Source organism: Mixophyes fleayi, chromosome 2 (genome assembly GCF_038048845.1).
Source record: "Mixophyes fleayi isolate aMixFle1 chromosome 2, aMixFle1.hap1, whole genome shotgun sequence".
Taxonomy (NCBI): domain Eukaryota; kingdom Metazoa; phylum Chordata; class Amphibia; order Anura; family Limnodynastidae; genus Mixophyes; species Mixophyes fleayi.
The window spans coordinates 185,421,648-185,442,454 of record NC_134403.1 but is presented as its reverse complement, the minus strand read 5'-3'; the positions used below and the strand labels follow the sequence as shown (position 1 = coordinate 185,442,454).

The window sequence follows — 20,807 nt, the reverse complement described above, 5'->3', positions numbered from 1 at the left end:
GTCAAATACCAAGATTGAGATGATGAGAAATGTTTTTGCATAAACAAATTGTGTCAAATAAATTAGAGTACTGACATGGCACAGTATGAAGAGATAGTGCCAAAAACACACGTGTTTAATTCCTTATTGTGACTTCATTTACAGATCGGTCAACCAGCTGATGCTCATGTGTGTGTGTGGTTCAACCCAGATTATAGTCACACCAGACTGATCAGTAATGTTATTTTGTGTGCGGACATGTGCACATTACTCACAGACCAAAAATAAAGTATATGTCTGGGTATATTATGCTTTGCACAGAGATTTCTGGTACATCTATGGAGTCTGTATAGTACAGGGCTCCAGTGACACAAATGCACACTCATTACATCTTTTCCAGTGTTGGCATATGCTGCTCTTGGCTCTCAACGCTGTGTGTAAGCACTGAATTAACTGAGCAGGGCCCAAAATGATCTGCCCTGTTATGCAAGTGCACCTTTATTGTTCCTCTACAAAACGTTCCAACACAAACAGTAAATGCTTATGTGTAACACAATACAAAGCTTGAAACAATAAAACGAACATATATGAACTGATATTTTGTGTGGTTTTGTAATCAAGTTTGTAAACAGAGTAAAGAGTATACACATTAGAAATACACATCTGTTGGAACCTGAGAAATAACTAAAGAAATCCTTCCCTTACAAGCAGTTTGTAGAAAATACACATTTCAACTTTTTTTTTTTACATACACATTTATATGATTTATATGTACATATACAAAAGGTAGTAAGAAATCTAATAAAAAAATCCTTTTAACGCTGCAACTTCCTTTAAGAAATACGTCTTTCTCGAGCTGCACTATTACTTACATTCTTTTTTTCTTAATGTAATGCATATTCTTGTCCCTAATGTATAAACTTATTGTCAGCAACACATGAAACCATGCAGCTCAAAAAGATAGTGATAAAAGGATATCAGCTATGCTTGTTAAGCATACTTGATTTCAAGCTCCAAATTAGAATTAAACTGTGCAACCAAGATGAAAATGAATCCTTGTGCCCAGGAAATATAATATACATATAATACCATATACATATTTGACACCTTTGCATATTGCATAGTACAGGGAATACTTGACTAGAAACAGATCTGCAAGTTGAATTCGTCAACAGTAATACAGAATGTATTTCTTGGAAATGTGGATTGCACAGATTATTGCCACTGTTCTCAACTCCAAAAAATACAAAGAAAACCCTCCCACAGAACATAAAGCAGAATATTCCGCAAACATCAAATTAGAAAAACAAGCATGCACATTGACAAATGCAATAGTCAAACAAATAGAAGATCTGTCTTAGCTTTATTTTAATAAGACAGCTGTAACCCTGCATTATGGAAAAACCAAAAGATTCATATGTGTTGCACATTTAAAAATGTCCCTTTCTGTTTATGTTATGTCATTTGAAAGACAGTACTATAGTATTGCTAATCATTTCAACACTTGTTTAACAGTCATCAACCATGAGATGTAGCACTGTAATTCTGAGTCCCTGTCACCTAGACTCATTCTCATCCACATATAATGCAGTAATTGGTTGTCTTTCATAAAACAAGAGAAGAAGCCCACCACAACAGATTGCCTTCCGCTCTGTTTTCATATTGTAGGATTTCTAGTCCACAAAGGAAGATGAATAGTGAACTGGAGAAATGAATGTGGGTATATTTTTTGTTCCACTAGAGGCAGGACAGAAGTCAGATATATGTGCATCAGGCTTTAACTGTACCCAACTTAATGCATTAGTATTTTCTTATGCACACACATGAAATCCTACCTTGTAACGCTCGCCGTTTCATTCACAAATTAATATTTCCCATTGTTACCATTTTATCCATCTCTGTTTAGGAAGCGGCACCATTTCCTAGTGACACTTAGGGAGAGTTTCAATGGGTGCGATGTGCCTCCGGATCAGCCCACAGGCACACTCCAAGATGATGTCCAGCTGCAATATTCGCACATTTTTCCTAGCACACCAGTAATATGTGCAGCCGGACATCGTGTTGATGCACATCACTCCAAATTGAATCTCCTCCTTTAAGTAAATAATAGGGAAGATAGATTTATTGGGCCAACATCTAATAAAAATAGATGCTTCCTGCCACATGTCAAAATCTAGCTGTTCAGTTTGACAACCAAACTGCAGGACCTGGATTCAATTTGGCTCTTGAGGTTTATCAATTAGCGGTCATGCTAATCTGATTCCATAGGGCTCTACTAATGCAGTCATCCCATGACTGCATACACATATCAATAGCAGTCACCAGACTGATTTTTATCTGTGTTGATTTCAATCATTCTCAATTGTCTTTCCTTGTCATGGACCCCATAGATGCTGATATTTTGGGCCATTTTGTTTTCAACTTCCAACAAAATCACAACCTGTATGGTCAGTGTTACTGAGAAGAGGGATGAAAAGGCAACTGCAAAGCTTCATTTGAGGTTTACCAGATGGTCAATTAGTGATATATTTCACTGAAGACAATTCTGCAACCAGGTTAACAGGACCACTTTAACAATTTAAAGGGGATCGCCACAAGTGTGGTGCTTGGTTATCCATTACGCAGGATTGTGACAACATGGCAAACATTTTTCAGATACAGGCAGCTAAAATAACACATGGTTACCTTGTTACAAAAATGACAACTGACGACTCTCATTAAAAAAAACAAAAACTCAGAAATGGCATCACTGGTTTTGTAATCCTGTACCCACACATTGTCATGTACTTGCCATTTTCAAACTTTTGAGGTCTTCTTTTTGGAATGCAGAGCCAACATGAAAAACAATAGCTCAAGTCAAGCTATACCTCTTAATATTAAACAGCAGAACTGCCTCTACCTCATTTTTCTTTCCCTTTCTTTAATGCAAGCTGCTTTGGGAATTAGCATTTTGGTTAGAATAAAAATAAAAAGCATCTCAACAAATTGCATCATTTGTACTCAGAGGGTTTTCTTCTTTGCAATCTATAATTACTAAAATAATATTATCGACAAAGGAATACTGAAGTTTAAAGGAAAAAATACTTTAGATTTGTAGTGTCTGCCTTACTTTACAAAGGAGGTATTTTATAGCAACTGGAAGGTTCGGTAGAGAAGGCATGATAGGTAGAGTAAACTTTGAGGTAAATCCAATGAACAAACATTGTTACAAGTAACCAGTTCCTTAATACTTCCCTTGTTTCAGTCTTTCAATATGATAGCATAGCTTCAAGGCTGGACCGAGTTTTAGCCCCATGTACTTCATGATCATATCACTCCGAAGTAACAAAAAAGCAGATCCATCAATCTCCTGAAGAGAGAACAAAGAACACATTAAGTCACTTTACTTTCAAATCAATTTACTCAAATCAAATTAAGAGATGTCTATTTTTACCTATCAAAAGTGAAAAACGATAGATAGACATTGACATATAGCATTTCTACATTTTCACTATTTCCAGACAGGAAGCTGCTAGAAAAGCCCCTTTTAAAATTGGGAATACAGTAAAGCCATACCCTTCATTGCAAAACAGGACTTTCAGTTTAGCCATCTATATACACACACACACACACACACATATATATATATATATATATACACACGCACATACTTTTATAAATAATTACACACACATATTGCATTATATGCATACTAACTGCAACAGATATATATCTCTATATATATCTATCTCTCTCTCTCTCTCTCTCTCTCTATATATATATATATATATATATATATATATATATATATATATACATACATATACATATACATATATATACACATACATACATATATGGAGTGTATCTAACCAATGATAAGGGCAGGCGGGTTATTCTTTTGGGTACATAACCCTTACATTTCTTTGTTTTCTTAAGTGGCATTAACATTTTATAATCAACTAAATATACAACTGAATTCTCCATGTATAATTTAATTATAGTTTAATTTGTAATCTAGCAGATGAAGGGGCCTAAGATTGGGTACACACTAGTGTTTTCAGCTGATTATCAGGCCAATCAAACGATAAATGAGTGATTGGCTCGATATTGCATTAGTGTGACCGCTGAACGATTATCGCTGAAAAGCACATTATGGGGTAAATGTATCAAGCTGAGAGTTTTCCGGCGGGTTTGAAAAACCAATCAGATTCTAGCTATCATTTATTTAGTACATTCTACAAAATGATAGCTAGAATCTGATTGTTTGCTATAGGCAACATTTCCACTTTTCAAACCCGCTGGAAAACTCTCAGCTGGATACATTTACCCCCATATAGTTTAATTTGATTTTTAAAGCGGAATAAAAATTTCACTCATTCAGTGATGGAATGATGTTGTTCCAATTCTGCAGTGTGTATGTATTTTTGACTGGCATTGTCCATAGATCTCTATGGAATGTCACGTTCTTTTCAGCCGATAGCTATGACAGATGAAGAGCACAGATTTGAAGTTAAACCTTGTAAAATGTGTTTAGTGTGTACACATGAATCGGCATGCTGATCGGGTCTTTTTTTATTATTTTTTTTAAAACGTTGGTAAAATCGTTAATGATGTCGCATTTGGAGAAATTTTGTATAATGTGTACTCAGCCTTAAAAGCTTACAACCACTTCCAATGTATTTTAGTCATTAAATTTCTTATTTGCAAAAGGAAATCCACTTTCTCATTAAATTTACACATTACCAACCTCTCTCTATATATAAAATACTATAAATCCTTTGTAAAAAAGCATTTTGTTTGACTGATGTTTTAGTAGCATATTAAAAATAAGCAGGGAGGACTGAAATGATAAAACTAAGAAGTTTTAGCTCATGTAAAAGATAACTCTGCTCTGAGCACTAAAACCCTCCAGATTCAGCTGAATCAAAATCTTGCTAAAAACCCTTAGTATTACGCAGAAACCCTAAGCCACTTTGGAGGATCCTTAGAATGTAATGCTGTGAACTTGACAAACAATATTTCCAACAATATTTTGACCACAAGACAGAATACCACTAATATTTTGCAGCATAGATTAGTTAAGAAAAGGTTCAGTCATTTTGACATCAAAACAAAAGGTTACATTTCTCAAAATGGGGGTTGGACAACATTTGAATAGCTCTTGTTTTATTTTTATTTTATAACTTTATTTTTGAATGGTAATAAGGAATTTTATAGATCTTGTTTTAAAAGCATTTGCAAGTTGTAGGTTGCTAAATTATAATTGACGGATGAGGTGCCGATTTTAATTATGGAAGTGGAAAATTTTGAAAACCTAGTATAAAGCAAAATAAAATTTAGATGCAATCTCAGTGAAATTGAGAAATAATTTCAGACCAAAAATGGTAGTGAAAAACATTTCATGAAACAAACAGAGTAGGTTGATTTTACTGACCTATTAATCCAGCTCTGAACTCATTTAAGCGCACTACTCAAGCACAGCAAATAGGCTACACACAAACAAAACATATTGTCACAGATAACACACAGCTCAACTCTGCTTAGCTGATTAATCTTGGTGCTTAATGGAATTCTGCACAAAATATGTGCACACATATACACCTAAAATTATTACTTGATTCTGGTTTTTTTAAGATCTTGGTGTGATAACCCTCAGAGCAAGTCTCATTGATCTACTGCTTTATGTTTCTTTACTTTGATATCATCTTGCTGTTCACCACTGGGTAGTTTGTTCTTAGCGAGAAGCATAAACATCAGTGTCTTGCTTTGACCATAGGAGGAAGTATCTAAACAGAATCCTTGCATGTGTTTAAGTTTATGTTTTCTGCCACCACCAACAATATTAGCATGTATAAACAATAAGCTAGAAAAAAGCAATATTGTATATAATATTTGATTGCAGCAAATGCAGATTTATCAGTGCAGGTACATAAAATATACAGATGCAACTCAAATGTGAAACTGAAACAGGGAAGCTGGTTTTCCTTTATTATAGTTTATTTATATCACACCCATCAAATTATGCAGTGCAGTTAGCAGTTCTGCCTCTCAGCACTGGGGTCATGAGTTAAATTCCCGACCATGGCCTTATCTGTGAGGAGTTTGTATATTCTCCCCGTGTTTGCGTGGGTTTCCTCCGGGTGCTCCGGTTTCCTCCCACATTCCAAAAAAAACCCCATACTGGTAGGTTAATTGGCTGCTAATAAATTGACCCTAGTCTGTGTGTGTGTATGTTAGGGAATTTAGACTGTAAGCTCCAATGGGGCAGGGACTGATGTGAATGAGTTCTCTCTACAATGCTGCGGAACTAGTGGCGCTATATAAATAAATGGTGATGATGATATACATGAAGTTATGCAGGGCTTATTTCTCATTATATTATATGTACACTATTGTCTACATCATGTTTAACAGATGAATAAATATATACATGTACAAAGTGGTAAAGGTGTGATCTTTCTTTGCAGGAATCTTGCTTTACTACAAGATGTATGGGATGCTCTGTATCTCTAGTTACAAATTTAGTGCACAGTGAATTGTGCTTACAGTGGATGATAGTAATACACCTCCCTAATAGGTACATTAATTAAAAGTGCATCACATTCCCAAGGTTCTATCTTCAAGAGAATGCATGGCCAAGTGCTATACAGAACAACAAGAGAATGCATGGCCAAGTGCTATACAGAACAACAAATCCTTCTGTTTTTTTCCAGCTATTCAAAATGCAACTTGTCAAACAAAAGCATGTCAGTAAATGTATGCTATCCTACAGCACTACAGAGATGCTCTTACATGTCTCCGGAAGAGGTCAGCATGAGGTGCCAGTGCCTGAGGATCCGCCTCCTTTACAAAGTGTATGACATCATCCACAGACCAGCTAGCTGGATCTTTACTATCCCATTCAGTGGAAAGAAGTTCAGGTCCTGTGGTGGAACTTGCCGCTACAGAGAACATATTACAATAAATTAATAATTGCTATAAGTGTATTGTGAAAACAATATTCATTACATTCATAAGCATGTACTGCAGTCAAAATCCAAACTACAACAAGGACATTTATCTGTAACTCCTTCTTCAATGTTTATTCCCAGAAATTCTTCTCCCACCTACTGATAATTAATATGATGATGTTCTCTCACCTTGTCTGCATAACACTGCACAGCCTGCAATTTTCTCTTCTGTATAACACTTCTTCCCTGATCCATGCAGTAACCACACCCACATAACTATACAACACAGCTGGATTTTTCCAGCAAAAATGTAATAATTGGAAATTACATCATTGTTACATTACATCAACTTCATTCTGTCTAATGTTTGCATTGATTTACAAAAATAGTCAAAACAAAAATACCTATTGAGGCATATGCCAATAATGATGCACAATTGGAAAACTTGTTTCTGTCAGTCAGACTTCACTAGAAGGCAATATGATCCTTTGGTCAATCAATACCACTCCAACACTTTGTCCCTTGAGATCACTACTTTCTGGGATACTTTAGTATAAGTAATTGCCATATCTGTGTTTTTATGCCATGGCGATAATAGATAAGTATGAATAACTTAAGAACATGGAAAGTGTGGCGTTGTCACATGACTACTTTTACGCAAAGGCATTTACATAGTTTTTTCTTTGGCAAGTTCTCCTATTTTTCAACTGTAGTGGAAAAATGAGATTTAATTTTGAGGGACATTATTTTGTCATTAAGCAGGCAAGGGGGCGGGGTGCCTTGGAGTATTTTACATAGCCCTTTTTTTTCCCTGTAAAACGTCTTTAATTCTCCAAATGTTCAATGGCACAGGAAACCAAACCTTTTCAACATGATTGTCTACATTTATAGTTGATTTGTTTTCAAATTGTATTTCTAGGGGAGCTAGAGCAATGTACAAGCTCATTCACACTGGAATTTATTATATGCATTTTACAAGCAATTTTTAAAGGTTTTAAAATGGACGCAAGAGCGTCTGACAGAACCTATTGCTTCTATTGTCACCACAGCTTGCTGGTGTAATGATAACTTCCCCTTTGTGTACCAGTTTTCAGAATGCATCATGTACTATTATGGCGTTTACTGTGTGTGAATGCATTTGGGAAATCTACCGGTAGTTACAGTAAGCTTATAATTACTAGTAATATACACATGCCAAACAAAGGTAAACTGACCATTGTATAAGCTCCATTCCAGTAATGTTTAGATTAATGAAGGGGGTTAGACTAAAGCAGTAGTAGGCAGGACTTGATGATTTTAAAGTTTCCTCCAGACGCACTTTTTAAAGTATCCTCAAACCGGCAAATGCAGACACAAATTACTTTTAGTTGGGGTGTTTTTATAGAGGCAGTGAATTGTTGTGCACCTTGAAATGCGCTTCCGGACTATGCAAACAGAAACAAAGCCAAATCACATTTTTTGCAGCTTGTAAATGAGCCTTCGTGTTCAGGATTTACCTTCAATCCTCCTGTGCATCCGGTTTCTGTTAGTTTCATAGTAACAGCTGCTTCCTGCTAAGCTTGAGGATGATCTACGTACCAAAGGTGCAGTGTTTGAGGTAGGAGTCACAGGCTGAGGAGAGGCCTTGTGAAATGTTGGTATGCTGCCCACTGAGTGGTACTCAGCTGTGTTTCGAGGTGAAGGACTAGGAGGGGTGGCTGTGGTGCGTGTGGAATCCAGGAGTTCCTCAGAGTACCTGTGATCTTTTGGAGTGTGATTTTCTTCCAATGGCAATGTTTCAGCTGCTAGAGATTCAAGAAAACGCATGACTAAAAGTGACTCACTCAGTACTGCATCAGATATAGTGTCTGCACTGGGAGCACTAACTGCAGATAATAGTGTGCTATGAGTATATGAATTACCAGTGCAACGTGCATGCAGGCAGACCCTGGTTTATACCTAACCACATACACAGTGTACTATAGTACTTATGTCTGAACAAACAGAACTGTTCTAGTTTTTAAACAGGTTAAATATTCTTCAATTAAATAATAAATAGTTCAACTCTAAAAATAATGTCCTTTAATTTCATGAAAATTCCATTAAAAAGGTAGGTATTTTTGAAAAGCCTAAAAAACTTTCCAAAATAGCTCAACTAGTGGCATAATTGTTGGCATCAAGTGCTGTACTTGTTATTTATGGCACTGCACCAGTGCCAATGAAATGTAAATGGAATTCTTCCCAGTTGCATCCATTTCTATTTGTTTCAGGAATGGAAAAATGTAGCTGTGGTTGACACGACAAATAGAAGTGAAATGACATGGAAAGAGTTATGCTAGTAAGAGTACCAAAACTTGTAAATAACTTGGCAACAATCACCTCACATGTTGTAATAAAATAAAAGACCACAAAAAAGCGTATTATGTTTTGTAGCATATGTAGATGATAACAAAATCACCTTTCGTTTTGTTGGCTAGTCAGTATGGACCTGATTTATTAAACAGAGTAAATTTGCACCTTGGCAAAACCATGCCAACTACCTTCTGATGGATGAGCTTCTGTCCTGGGTAACTTCGGAGACAGTGGAGCTGTGTAAGGGGGAGACTCTTGTGGAAACCTTTTGGTGTTCCTGTCTGCAATGTCTTCTTTTGCTACAAAAAGAGAAAAGGTAAACTGAGTGTATATATTATTATATATATATATATATATATATATATATATATATATGTATATATATATATAAAATTTTATGTTCTTACATGACATTTTATCCATTTAGTCCCTGTGCATTTTAAAAAGAAAATATTACTAAAAAGTGAATTTTTTACTAAATTTGGCCAACTTGTTTTATTTTATTTTTTATCACTATATATATGGTCACTGCAAAATCCATATCCACTAGAAATACTGATGAGGACTCCCATGAAGGAAACTGCACCCCAGGTATTTATTTATCCCATTAAAGAAACTACACCCCAGGTATTTATTAGAGATAAGCGGGCTCGGATTCCGTTAATCCGAGCCCACCCGAACAGTGCGGATCCGAACAGTGCGGATCCGAACGGGATCCGAGCACTGTTCAGATATTTCCTGGGGGAAAAAAATGAAAACGAGGCTCTGTCGTCCAAGTCTCGCGTCGAATCTCGCGAGGGGTGGGAGGGAGGACCCAGACCAATTACATCTTGTACCTCTTTTTTTGGCATTATGTGCTCAAGCTACCTCGGTGCAACCTTTTGGCCTAAAAACAATATTGTGAGGTGTTCAGAATAGACTGGAAATTAGTGGAAATGATTGTTATTGAATGTTATTGAGGTTAATAATAGCGTAGGAGTGGAAAAAACCCCCCACAAAACTGGTTTTTAGCACTTTTTATATTTTTTTCAAAATAAATCCGAATCCAAAACCTTAAATCCGAACCAAAACCTTTCGTCAGGTGTTTTGCAAAACAAATCCAAACCCAAAACCTCAAGCAAATCCGCATCCAAAACACAAAACACGAGACACCAAAAGTGGCCGGTGCACATCCCTAGTATTTATTTATTCCGTTAAAGAAACTGCACCCCAGGTATTTATTTATACCATCTAGGAAACTGCACCCCAGGTATTTATTTATCCCATTAAATAAACTGCACCCCAGGTATTTATTTATCCCATTAAATAAACTGCACCCCAGGTATTTATTTATCCCATTAAAGAAACTGCACCCCAGGTATTTATTTATCCCATTAAATAAACTGCACCCCAGGTATTTATTTATCCCATTAAATAAACTGCACCCCAGGTATTTATTTATCCCATTAAATAAACTGCACCCCAGGTATTTATTTATCACATTAAATAAACTGCACCCCAGGTATTTATTTATCCCATTAAATAAACTGCACCCCAGGTATTTATTTATCCCATTAAATAAACTGCACCCCAGGTATTTATTTATCCCATTAAAGAAACTGCACCCCAGGTATTTATTTATCCCATTAAATAAACTGCACCCCAGGTATTTATTCATCCCATTAAATAAACTGCACCCCAGGTATTTATCCCATTAAAGAAACTGTACCCCAGGTATTTATTTATCCCATTAAATAAACTGCACCCCAGGTATTTATTTATCCCATTAAATAAACTGCACCCAAGGTATTTATTTATCCCATTAAATAAACTGCACCCCAGGTATTTATTTATCCCATTAAATAAACTGCACCCCAGGTATTCATCCCATTAAAGAAACTGCACCCCAGGTATTTATTTATCCCATTAAATAAACTGCACCCCAGGTATTTATTTATCCCATTAAATAAACTGCACCCAAGGTATTTATTTATCCCATTAAATAAACTGCACCCCAGGTATTTATCCCATTAAAGAAACTGCACCCCAGGTATTTATTTATCCCATTAAATAAACTGCACCCCAGGTATTTATTTATCCCATTAAATAAACTGCACCCCAAGTATTTATTTATCCCATTAAATAAACTGCACCCCAGGTATTTATTTATCCCATTAAATAAACTGCACCCCAGGTATTTATTTATCCCATTAAATAAACTGCACCCCAGGTATTTATCCCATTAAATAAACGGCACCCCAGGTATTTATCCCATTAAAGAAACTGTACCCCAGGTATTTATTTATCCCATTAAATAAACTGCACCTCAGGTATTTATTTATCCCATTAAAGAAACTACACCCCAGGTATTTATTTATCCCATTAAAGAAACTACACCCCAGGTATTTATTTATCCCATCTAGGAAACTGCATCCCAGGTATTTATTTATCCCATTAAGGAAACTACACCCCAAGTATTTATTTATCCCATCTAGGAAACTGCACCCCAGGTATTTATTTATCCCATTAAAGAAATTGCACCCCAGGTATTTATTTATCCCATCTAGGAAACTGCACCCCATGTATTTATTTATCCCATTAAATAAACTGCACCCAGGTATTTATTTATCCCATTAAATAAACTGCATCCCAGGTATTTATTTATCCCATTAAAGAAACTGCACCCCAGGTATTTATCCCATTAAAGAAACTGCACCCCAGGTATTTATTTATCCCATTAAATAAACTGCACCCCAGGTATTTATTTATCCCATTAAATAAACTGCACCCCAGGTATTTATTTATCACATTAAATAAACTGCACCCCAGGTATTTATTTATCCCATTAAATAAACTGCACCCCAGGTATTTATTTATCCCATTAAATAAACTGCACCCCAGGTATTTATTTATCCCATTAAAGAAACTGCACCCCAGGTATTTATTTATCCCATTAAAGAAACTGCACCCCGGGTATTTATCCCATTAAATAAACTGCACCCCAGGTATTTATTTATCCCATTAAAGAAACTGTACCCCAGGTATTTATCCCATTAATGAAACTGTACCCCAGGTATTTATTTATCCCATTAAATAAACTGCACCCCAGGTATTTATTTATCCCATTAAATAAACTGCACCCCAGGTATTTATCCCATTAAAGAAACTGCACCCCAGGTATTTATTTATCCCTTTAAATAAACTGCACCCCAGGTATTTATTTATCCCATTAAATAAACTGCACCCCAGGTATTTATTTATCCCATTAAATACACTGCACCCCAGGTATTTATTTATCCCATTAAATAAACTGCACCCCAGGTATTTATTTATCCCATTAAATAAACTGCACCCCAGGTATTTATTTATCCCATTAAATACACTGCACCCCAGGTATTTATTTATCCCATTAAATAAACTGCACCCCAGGTATTTATTTATCCCATTAAATACACTGCACCCCAGGTATTTATTTATCCCATTAAGGAAACTACACCCCAAGTATTTATTTATCCCATCTAGGAAACTGCACCCCAGGTATTTATTTATCCCATTAAAGAAATTGCACCCCAGGTATTTATTTATCCCATCTAGGAAACTGCACCCCATGTATTTATTTATCCCATTAAATAAACTGCACCCAGGTATTTATTTATCCCATTAAATAAACTGCATCCCAGGTATTTATTTATCCCATTAAAGAAACTGCACCCCAGGTATTTATCCCATTAAAGAAACTGCACCCCAGGTATTTATTTATCCCATTAAATAAACTGCACCCCAGGTATTTATTTATCCCATTAAATAAACTGCACCCCAGGTATTTATTTATCACATTAAATAAACTGCACCCCAGGTATTTATTTATCCCATTAAATAAACTGCACCCCAGGTATTTATTTATCCCATTAAATAAACTGCACCCCAGGTATTTATTTATCCCATTAAAGAAACTGCACCCCAGGTATTTATTTATCCCATTAAAGAAACTGCACCCCGGGTATTTATCCCATTAAATAAACTGCACCCCAGGTATTTATTTATCCCATTAAAGAAACTGTACCCCAGGTATTTATCCCATTAATGAAACTGTACCCCAGGTATTTATTTATCCCATTAAATAAACTGCACCCCAGGTATTTATTTATCCCATTAAATAAACTGCACCCCAGGTATTTATCCCATTAAAGAAACTGCACCCCAGGTATTTATTTATCCCTTTAAATAAACTGCACCCCAGGTATTTATTTATCCCATTAAATAAACTGCACCCCAGGTATTTATTTATCCCATTAAATACACTGCACCCCAGGTATTTATTTATCCCATTAAATAAACTGCACCCCAGGTATTTATTTATCCCATTAAATAAACTGCACCCCAGGTATTTATTTATCCCATTAAATACACTGCACCCCAGGTATTTATTTATCCCATTAAATAAACTGCACCCCAGGTATTTATTTATCCCATTAAATACACTGCACCCCAGGTATTTATTTATCCCATTAAATAAACTGCCCCCCAGGTATTTATCCCATTAAAGAAACTGCACCCCAGGTATTTATTTATCCCATTAAATAAACTGCACCCCAGGTATTTATCCCATTAAAGAAACTGCACCCCAGGTATTTATTTATCCCATTAAATAAACTGCACCCCGGGTATTTATTTATCCCATTAAATAAACTGCACCCCAGGTATTTATTTATCCTATTAAATAAACTGCACCCCAGGTATTTATTTATCCCATAAAATAAACTGCACCCCAGGTATTTATCCCATTAAAGAAACTACACCCCAAGTATTTATTTATCCCATTAAAGAAACTACACCCCAGGTATTTATTTATCCCATTAAAGAAATTACACCCCAGGTATTTATTTATCCCATTAAAGAAACTACACCTCAGGTATTTATTTATCCCATTAAAGAAACTACACCCCAGGTATTTATTTATCCCATTAAAGAAACTACACCCCAGGTATTTATTTATCCCATTAAAGAAACTACACCCCAGGTATTTATTTATCCCATCTAGGAAACTGCATCCCAGGTATTTATTTATCCCATTAAGGAAACTACACCCCAGGTACTTATTTATCCCATTAAAGAAATTGCACCCCAGGTATTTATTTATCCCATTAAAGAAATTGCACCCCATGTATTTATTTATCCCATTAAATAAACTGCACCCTAGGTATATATCCCATTAAAGAAACTGTACCCTAGGTATTTATTTATCCCATTAAATAAACTGCACCCCAGGTATTTATTTATCCCATTAAATAAACTGCACCCCAGGTATTTATTTATCCCATTAAATAAACTACACCCCAGGTATTTATTTATCCCATTAAATAAACTGCACCCCAGGTATTTATCCCATTAAAGAAACTACACCCCAGGTATTTATTTATCCCATCTAGGAAACTGCATCCCAGGTATTTATTTATCCCATTAAGGAAACTGCACCCCAAGTATTTATCCCATTAAAGAAACTACACCCCAGGTATTTATTTATCCCATTAAAGAAACGACACCCTAGGTATTTATCCCATTGAGGAAACTACACCCCAAGTATTTATTTATCCCATTAAAGAAACTACACCCCAGGTATTTATTTATCCCATTAAATAAACTGCACCCCAGGTATTTATTTATCCTATTAAATAAACTACACCCCAGGTATTTATTTATCCCATTAAAGAAACTACACCCTAGGTATTTATCCCATTGAGGAAACTACACCCCAAGTATTTATTTATCCCATTAAAGAAACTACACCCCAGGTATTTATTTATCCCATTAAAGAAACTACACCCTAGGTATTTATCCCATTGAGGAAACTACACCCCAAGTATTTATTTATCCCATTAAAGAAACTACACCCCAGGTATTTATTTATCCCATTAAATAAACTGCACCCCAGGTATTTATTTATCCTATTAAATAAACTACACCCCAGGTATTTATTTATCCCATTAAATAAACTGCACCCCAGGTATTTATCCCATTAAAGAAACTATACCCCAGGTATGTATTTATCCCATAAAGAAAACTACACCACAAGAACTTATTTATCCCATTAAGGAAACTACGCACCAGGTATTTATTTATCCTCCCTAGCAAAACCTATCTAACAGGTATCTCTTGATTTAGCGTTTCAATCTTCGGAGGGCTGGATGTATGCAGTTTTCTGTATAAGCTTGTTCTCCACTGCAATAACATCTGACAAATGTCGGTTGTTTATAGTTTGAAATTAGCAACAAAAATGGGTGGTGTCATCCTTAAAATACATTCATAAAAACTACCTTAAAAGTTTTACAGGTATGGGTGGGCATTTTAGAGTAAAATACCTGAAATACGTGACACAGGGAGACTTTTGGCAGGTGAATCATGTCCTATGTCACAGGGAAAATGAGTTTACCTTTCACTGTAGTGTTTCACTGACTGACTTGTGGTTCTGAATTTATTATAAAAATTTTAGGTCTGCAGAACAATGGGCCAAGTCTCTTGTGGTCTTCCACAAGCAGGACACAATGAGGGTGAGTGGCTGGCAGTCATTGTAACTAATAATAGGCAGAACCTGTTCTGTGATTGGCCAGTTTACTGAAGACTTTCGTTAGTGGTTTTCCCTTTCACTAATTTAAGCCCAGACACATCACAACTGGGAACTAGTAATATTGCCACCAATTCCAGTTCTGTATGGCTTTGTACGTGCTTCCTTGCTGGCGATACTCTATTGTAACTACTCTGTCCTGTCTGCCTATATGGTAATCCTTTGCGACACGTGTATGGTTACACTATTATACCAGAAGTCTTCAAACTTCTGTTTTTTTGGAAAATAAATTTTGTAATTCTCTCTAAAGTGAACGGGTTGACTGAGTGTATGGTAAAATTATGATAATTAGTTAACCATGGTTGCATGGAAAAACCCAAAACGTGCATGTTTTGGTTACATTGATAATGACCCATGAATTTCATTACTGGCATGTAGTGCTACTGGTCCTTTGAAATAACTTTTTAAAGTGTATCGACAGAATCACATTCATCAAAGTAAACAAAACCAACATCTGGATGGCATTTCTTCCAGCTTCCGGTAGACTAATTATGACGATTATTTAGAAAAAAATAAAAAACAAAAAAGGAAGGTATAGATTTCTTACAGGATTTGCTTCTGTCGTAGTCTGCAGGACTGTGTGCTCTTCCCGTGTATGGGCTGAATGGTTGGCTACTGAACAGGTTATCACACTGCAGGCTGTGGCACAATTTTTCTAAGAAGCGCAACACAAATGACGCACTGTTGACTGGTGGTAGATGGACAGAGTGCTTTTCCCCATCAAAAGAAGCTGTGAACAAAATTTAGAGGTTTTAAAAAAAAGTCCAAATCCAAAGAAACAGAGGAAACAACAGTAGTTTGAGTATAGAAATCATAGGTAATTTTAACATTTTATAATAAAGATTAAATAATCAATAATGTTCCGCTACAATATGTACTGTACAGCTCAGTGGTTACCATACTTTTTCAGTTTGCGACACCCTTAGGGTCTCCATAATTTTTTCAAGGCACCCCTCCAAAATAATTACCAAGCAGTTCCGTTTTATAAGTAGTTGTGTCAAAATAACATAATAAGTATTTAGGTCACAACAGAAATACTTATTAAGTTGTTTGCAAAAATAATACACATAAATCCAAGGGAAAAGAATATTTTCATATTTTTTTCCATCTATATTTCTGTCAAAGAACAATTTACAGCTATCATTAAGAGAAATAAGATCAAACAAACTAACATATGTACAAAAATCTCACAGTGTGCCCCTTCACCATCGCACTGTGCCCCTTCACCATCGCACTGTGCCCCATCACCTTCGCACTGTGCCCCATCACCTTCGCACTGTGCCCCATCACCATTAAATTGCGCCTACTATCACTATTTCCCCTCAGTTCCTTTACTTACCTTATCTGGTCTTCTTTCTTCAAGCTCTTCTCTGGGTGGCTCCTCACTGAATATGTTGGGCGTGATGACGACACACCCGACATTCAGTGAAAAAGGAACAGGGAGGGAGGAGTGAGGAGGATGCCAGGTCCCGGGTGCAGCCGAATTGGTAAGTATTTTTTTTCCCTCTGAACTGGCCGTGGCGCACACTTTGGGACTGCGCCGCCACAACCCAGGGAGCCGTGGCGCACACTTTGGGAACCGCTGGTATAGCAATTACTGAACATAATCTTTACAAAGAAATTAATAAAATCTTTTGCAATGTGGGTAGCAAAACAATAGGGAAAGTGTATGTTTATGAAAACAATAAATTGTGCCAAACATTGAAAGTAAATTATTCTAATAGCCAAAATTGCTAATAAACATTCTGATGGTTCAACTATAATGGCAGACACCTTTACAGTGACAGTGAGAACTACAGAAACCTACCAGTTATAATCTCTCCCCCATGATGACCAGACTTTAGAAAGCCAAACACTATTTTACAGTGGTGCGCACAGTCCACACAGGCTTGTACAGCCAGTTGCAGCACCACATTCACAGGGCCTGGGCCAAAGTGATCTGGAAGTTGTAACACCTTCTTCTTATCCAGATGAGGGCCACAGTTGCCATGTTTGTTCACATAAACACAAACTGAAAAAATGAAAATAAAAACCATTGTAATATACATCTTACAATTGTGTAGCACAATCACTTTTCCTAGTTTAGTGCCTTGCACTTCAACTTGGCTGGTGTCCTGAATATGATGGATCAGAGGGTCTATGGGAAATGCTCAGGTAGCACAGCTACAGCATAAAAGTCCTTCATTAAGGCTTAGCGTTCACCTACCAAAGTATAGTGACCTGTGATTGTGGCATAGTGACTAGTCTGCTCTTCTGTAGATACCAACCCCCTATGAGACTGGCTACACTTGCTGCTCACTGGCTCATTCTCTTCTGGCAGCTTGCTGTGCTCACTGTGATGTGAAACATGCAGGAACAAATGTAAACAAATATATATTGAACACTGTACATTGTTCCTTAAACTGCAGATCAATCAAAGACAGCAACCTCAAAGCTCCATGTAAGGTATAAAAAAATACAATGTAACAGCACCTTAGATATTTTCTTGAGGACTCTTGGGGCCTGAGTCATTAAGGAGAGCAAAGCATAAAAAAAGGAGTAACTTTGTACCTGGGAAAAAACATGTTGCATTGGAGGGGGATGTGAATTTAATATGTGAGGACAAACTTATAGTTGGGATAGGGCATGTCCTAGATAAACTTTAAAATTCAGTGTAAAAATAAAGCGAGCAAGATGAAAAAACAGCCAAAATTCAACTTATGTGCAAAATAATAAACTAATTTGTACTCCTTGCATTATAACATGGTTTGTCCCAGAGAACATTTACTAATTCTTTGCCTTACTTTCCTTAATGACTCAGGCCCTTGGTATGTATAGCATAGAATAAAGTTATCTATAGCTGAGTCAATCATCGGTTATCCCAAGCAGGGCTCTAACAAGGGCTGTGCGTTAGGGGCAACCGCCCAGGGAGCAAGCTGAAGGATGGCGCAGGGGCAAGAATATTTAAGGTTAATTGGGTTACAGTTGTGGGCTGGGGGGAAGGGGCAAGACTAAAATTTCTAGTTACAGCTCTGATTACAAGTACAATAAAAAAAATGTGAGCTTTTAAATCGAAGAATATACATTAAATAACTTTAATAAAATCCAATCCCTTGTTAGTCAGTGTTGGACATCATGCTAAATGTGTAAATCAAATGTATGAAATGGTTGTAGTCAATATCCAATAGTTCACACACACACACATTGTATATATATATATATATATATATATATATATTTGCCGGCGTATAAGACGACTGGGCGTATAAGACAACCCCCAAACATTTCCACTCAAAATATAGAGTTTGTTATATACTCGCCGTATAAGACTACCCCCTCTTCCGCACACCTTCCACACACCAAATAAAACGTAAAAGAACATCAGATTTGATTTCAACATGTTAATTTCTATTCAAATGCTTATGACATGCAGGAAAACTGTCACAAGGCTGTATGTTATCAAACATGTACAGTAAACATAAAACAGTGCAAGTTTATTAAGGAGTATGACAGAGTATCAAGAGTATAAACATAGTAAATGCCAGAGGCTAATTCACTAAAGCTGAATGGAACAATAAACCTATGGGAGCTACCATGCTGTTTGTTTTCTAAGCTGTTAACCAAACTGGAACTGTCAATGATAGAAGGAAGATAACAAATAGAGGGAGAGAGCAAGTGTCGGGCAGGTCCCTAGCAAGTTTGCTGGCGTGACAGTTTCCTTTTAAAAGCCTTCAAACTCCTGTTCGTCATCTGATATTAAAAGTTCATCAATGACATCTTGTGATACAGTTGCAAGGCAGTCATTGTATGGATCTAATTCCGTGTCAGATGATGTGGCCTCAGCTTCCTCTTCATCTTGCCACAAGTACTCGTCCTCCATACCATCTAATGAATTTGATATGCCACACTTCTTGAAAGACTTGATTACTGTTTGTGCATCAATATCATTCCAGGCTTTTATGACAAATTGTCACAAAACATCCAACTGTGGAGCACGCATGTTTCCTCCTTTTGTGTATGACTTGTCGCCGCTAACCATCCATTCATTCCACTGTTCTCGAATGCGATCTTTAAACGGCTTGTTTAGGCACACATCCAGGGGCTGTACCAATGATGTCAATCCTGCAGGAATAACTGCTACATCTGTTTTTATTCTCGCAAGCCTTTCCTTGGTGGTGGGAGTTGAATGAGCCCTAAACATATCCCACACAAGTAGACTACGTTTTTGAAGTAGACCACCTGGTCGTCTGCTCCATACGTTATCCAGCCAAAGTTTCACACCCTCCTCATCCATCCAGCCTTTTTCATGCACGTGCACAAAACAACCAGCAGGGAACTTGAGTTTTGGCATTGTTTTCCTTTTAAAAATAATCATAGGTTTCAGTTTGTTGCCATCAGCTGTGTATGCTAGTACCACTGTAAAACTTTACTTCTCATGTCCTGTTGTTTTTATCAAAATAGTTTTTTCACCTTTTTGATGGACAGTTTTATTTCCAATCATATCAAAGTTCATTGGAGTTTCATCCATATTTCCAATATTACTTAACGCATAGCCATGTTTAGTGCACTGTTGTATTACGTATCGATGGAAACTATCCACTTTGTTATCCAGATCTGCAGGTAATCATTGGGCAATTTTTGTCTTTTGCCTTAGTACCAGATCATTCCTTGCCATGAATCTACTACACCAGGATATAGTGGCCTTAAAATTGTTGCTGTGATCTGGGTTAGATTTGGCCCACTGAAGTGCAAACAAGTGTATTGTATTTCGTGTCACCACATAACCGTTTTGGCGATGCTGAGCCACCATGTCTGCTACATGTTTTTCGAGTTCTGGCCAGTGTGGGGTGCCTCTTCTTAATGCACACTTACCCCTTGGCATACTCTTTAATGGTTTTTCATTTGATTTCCAGTCCCGAACCATCTTTTCTGTTACTCCATATTGTCTTGCAGCAGCACAATTATTATGTTCCATGGCAAAGTTT

General features: G+C 36.5%; 1 protein-coding gene across 4 annotated transcripts in view; it reads right to left on the bottom strand.

The window, feature by feature from the left end:
• Nucleotides 1-2,839: 2,839 nt before the first annotated feature.
• The window catches only part of SCML2 (Scm polycomb group protein like 2), a 112,664-nt gene continuing 94,696 nt past the window's right edge, over nucleotides 2,840-20,807 (bottom strand). The window contains exons 9-14 of one of the 4 annotated variants that reach the window (XM_075195080.1): nucleotides 17,651-17,854; nucleotides 16,391-16,573; nucleotides 9,431-9,541; nucleotides 8,408-8,695; nucleotides 6,754-6,902; nucleotides 2,840-3,328 (exon numbers count right to left, since the gene is read on the bottom strand). In XM_075195080.1, the coding sequence (XP_075051181.1) occupies nucleotides 3,203-3,328; nucleotides 6,754-6,902; nucleotides 8,408-8,695; nucleotides 9,431-9,541; nucleotides 16,391-16,573; nucleotides 17,651-17,854 (1,061 nt within the window). In that variant the 3' untranslated portion in view covers nucleotides 2,840-3,202. The remainder of the gene's footprint in view (nucleotides 3,329-6,753; nucleotides 6,903-8,407; nucleotides 8,696-9,430; nucleotides 9,542-16,390; nucleotides 16,574-17,650; nucleotides 17,855-20,807) is intronic. The other 3 variants (XM_075195081.1, XM_075195083.1, XM_075195082.1) reach the window with 3 other exon arrangements.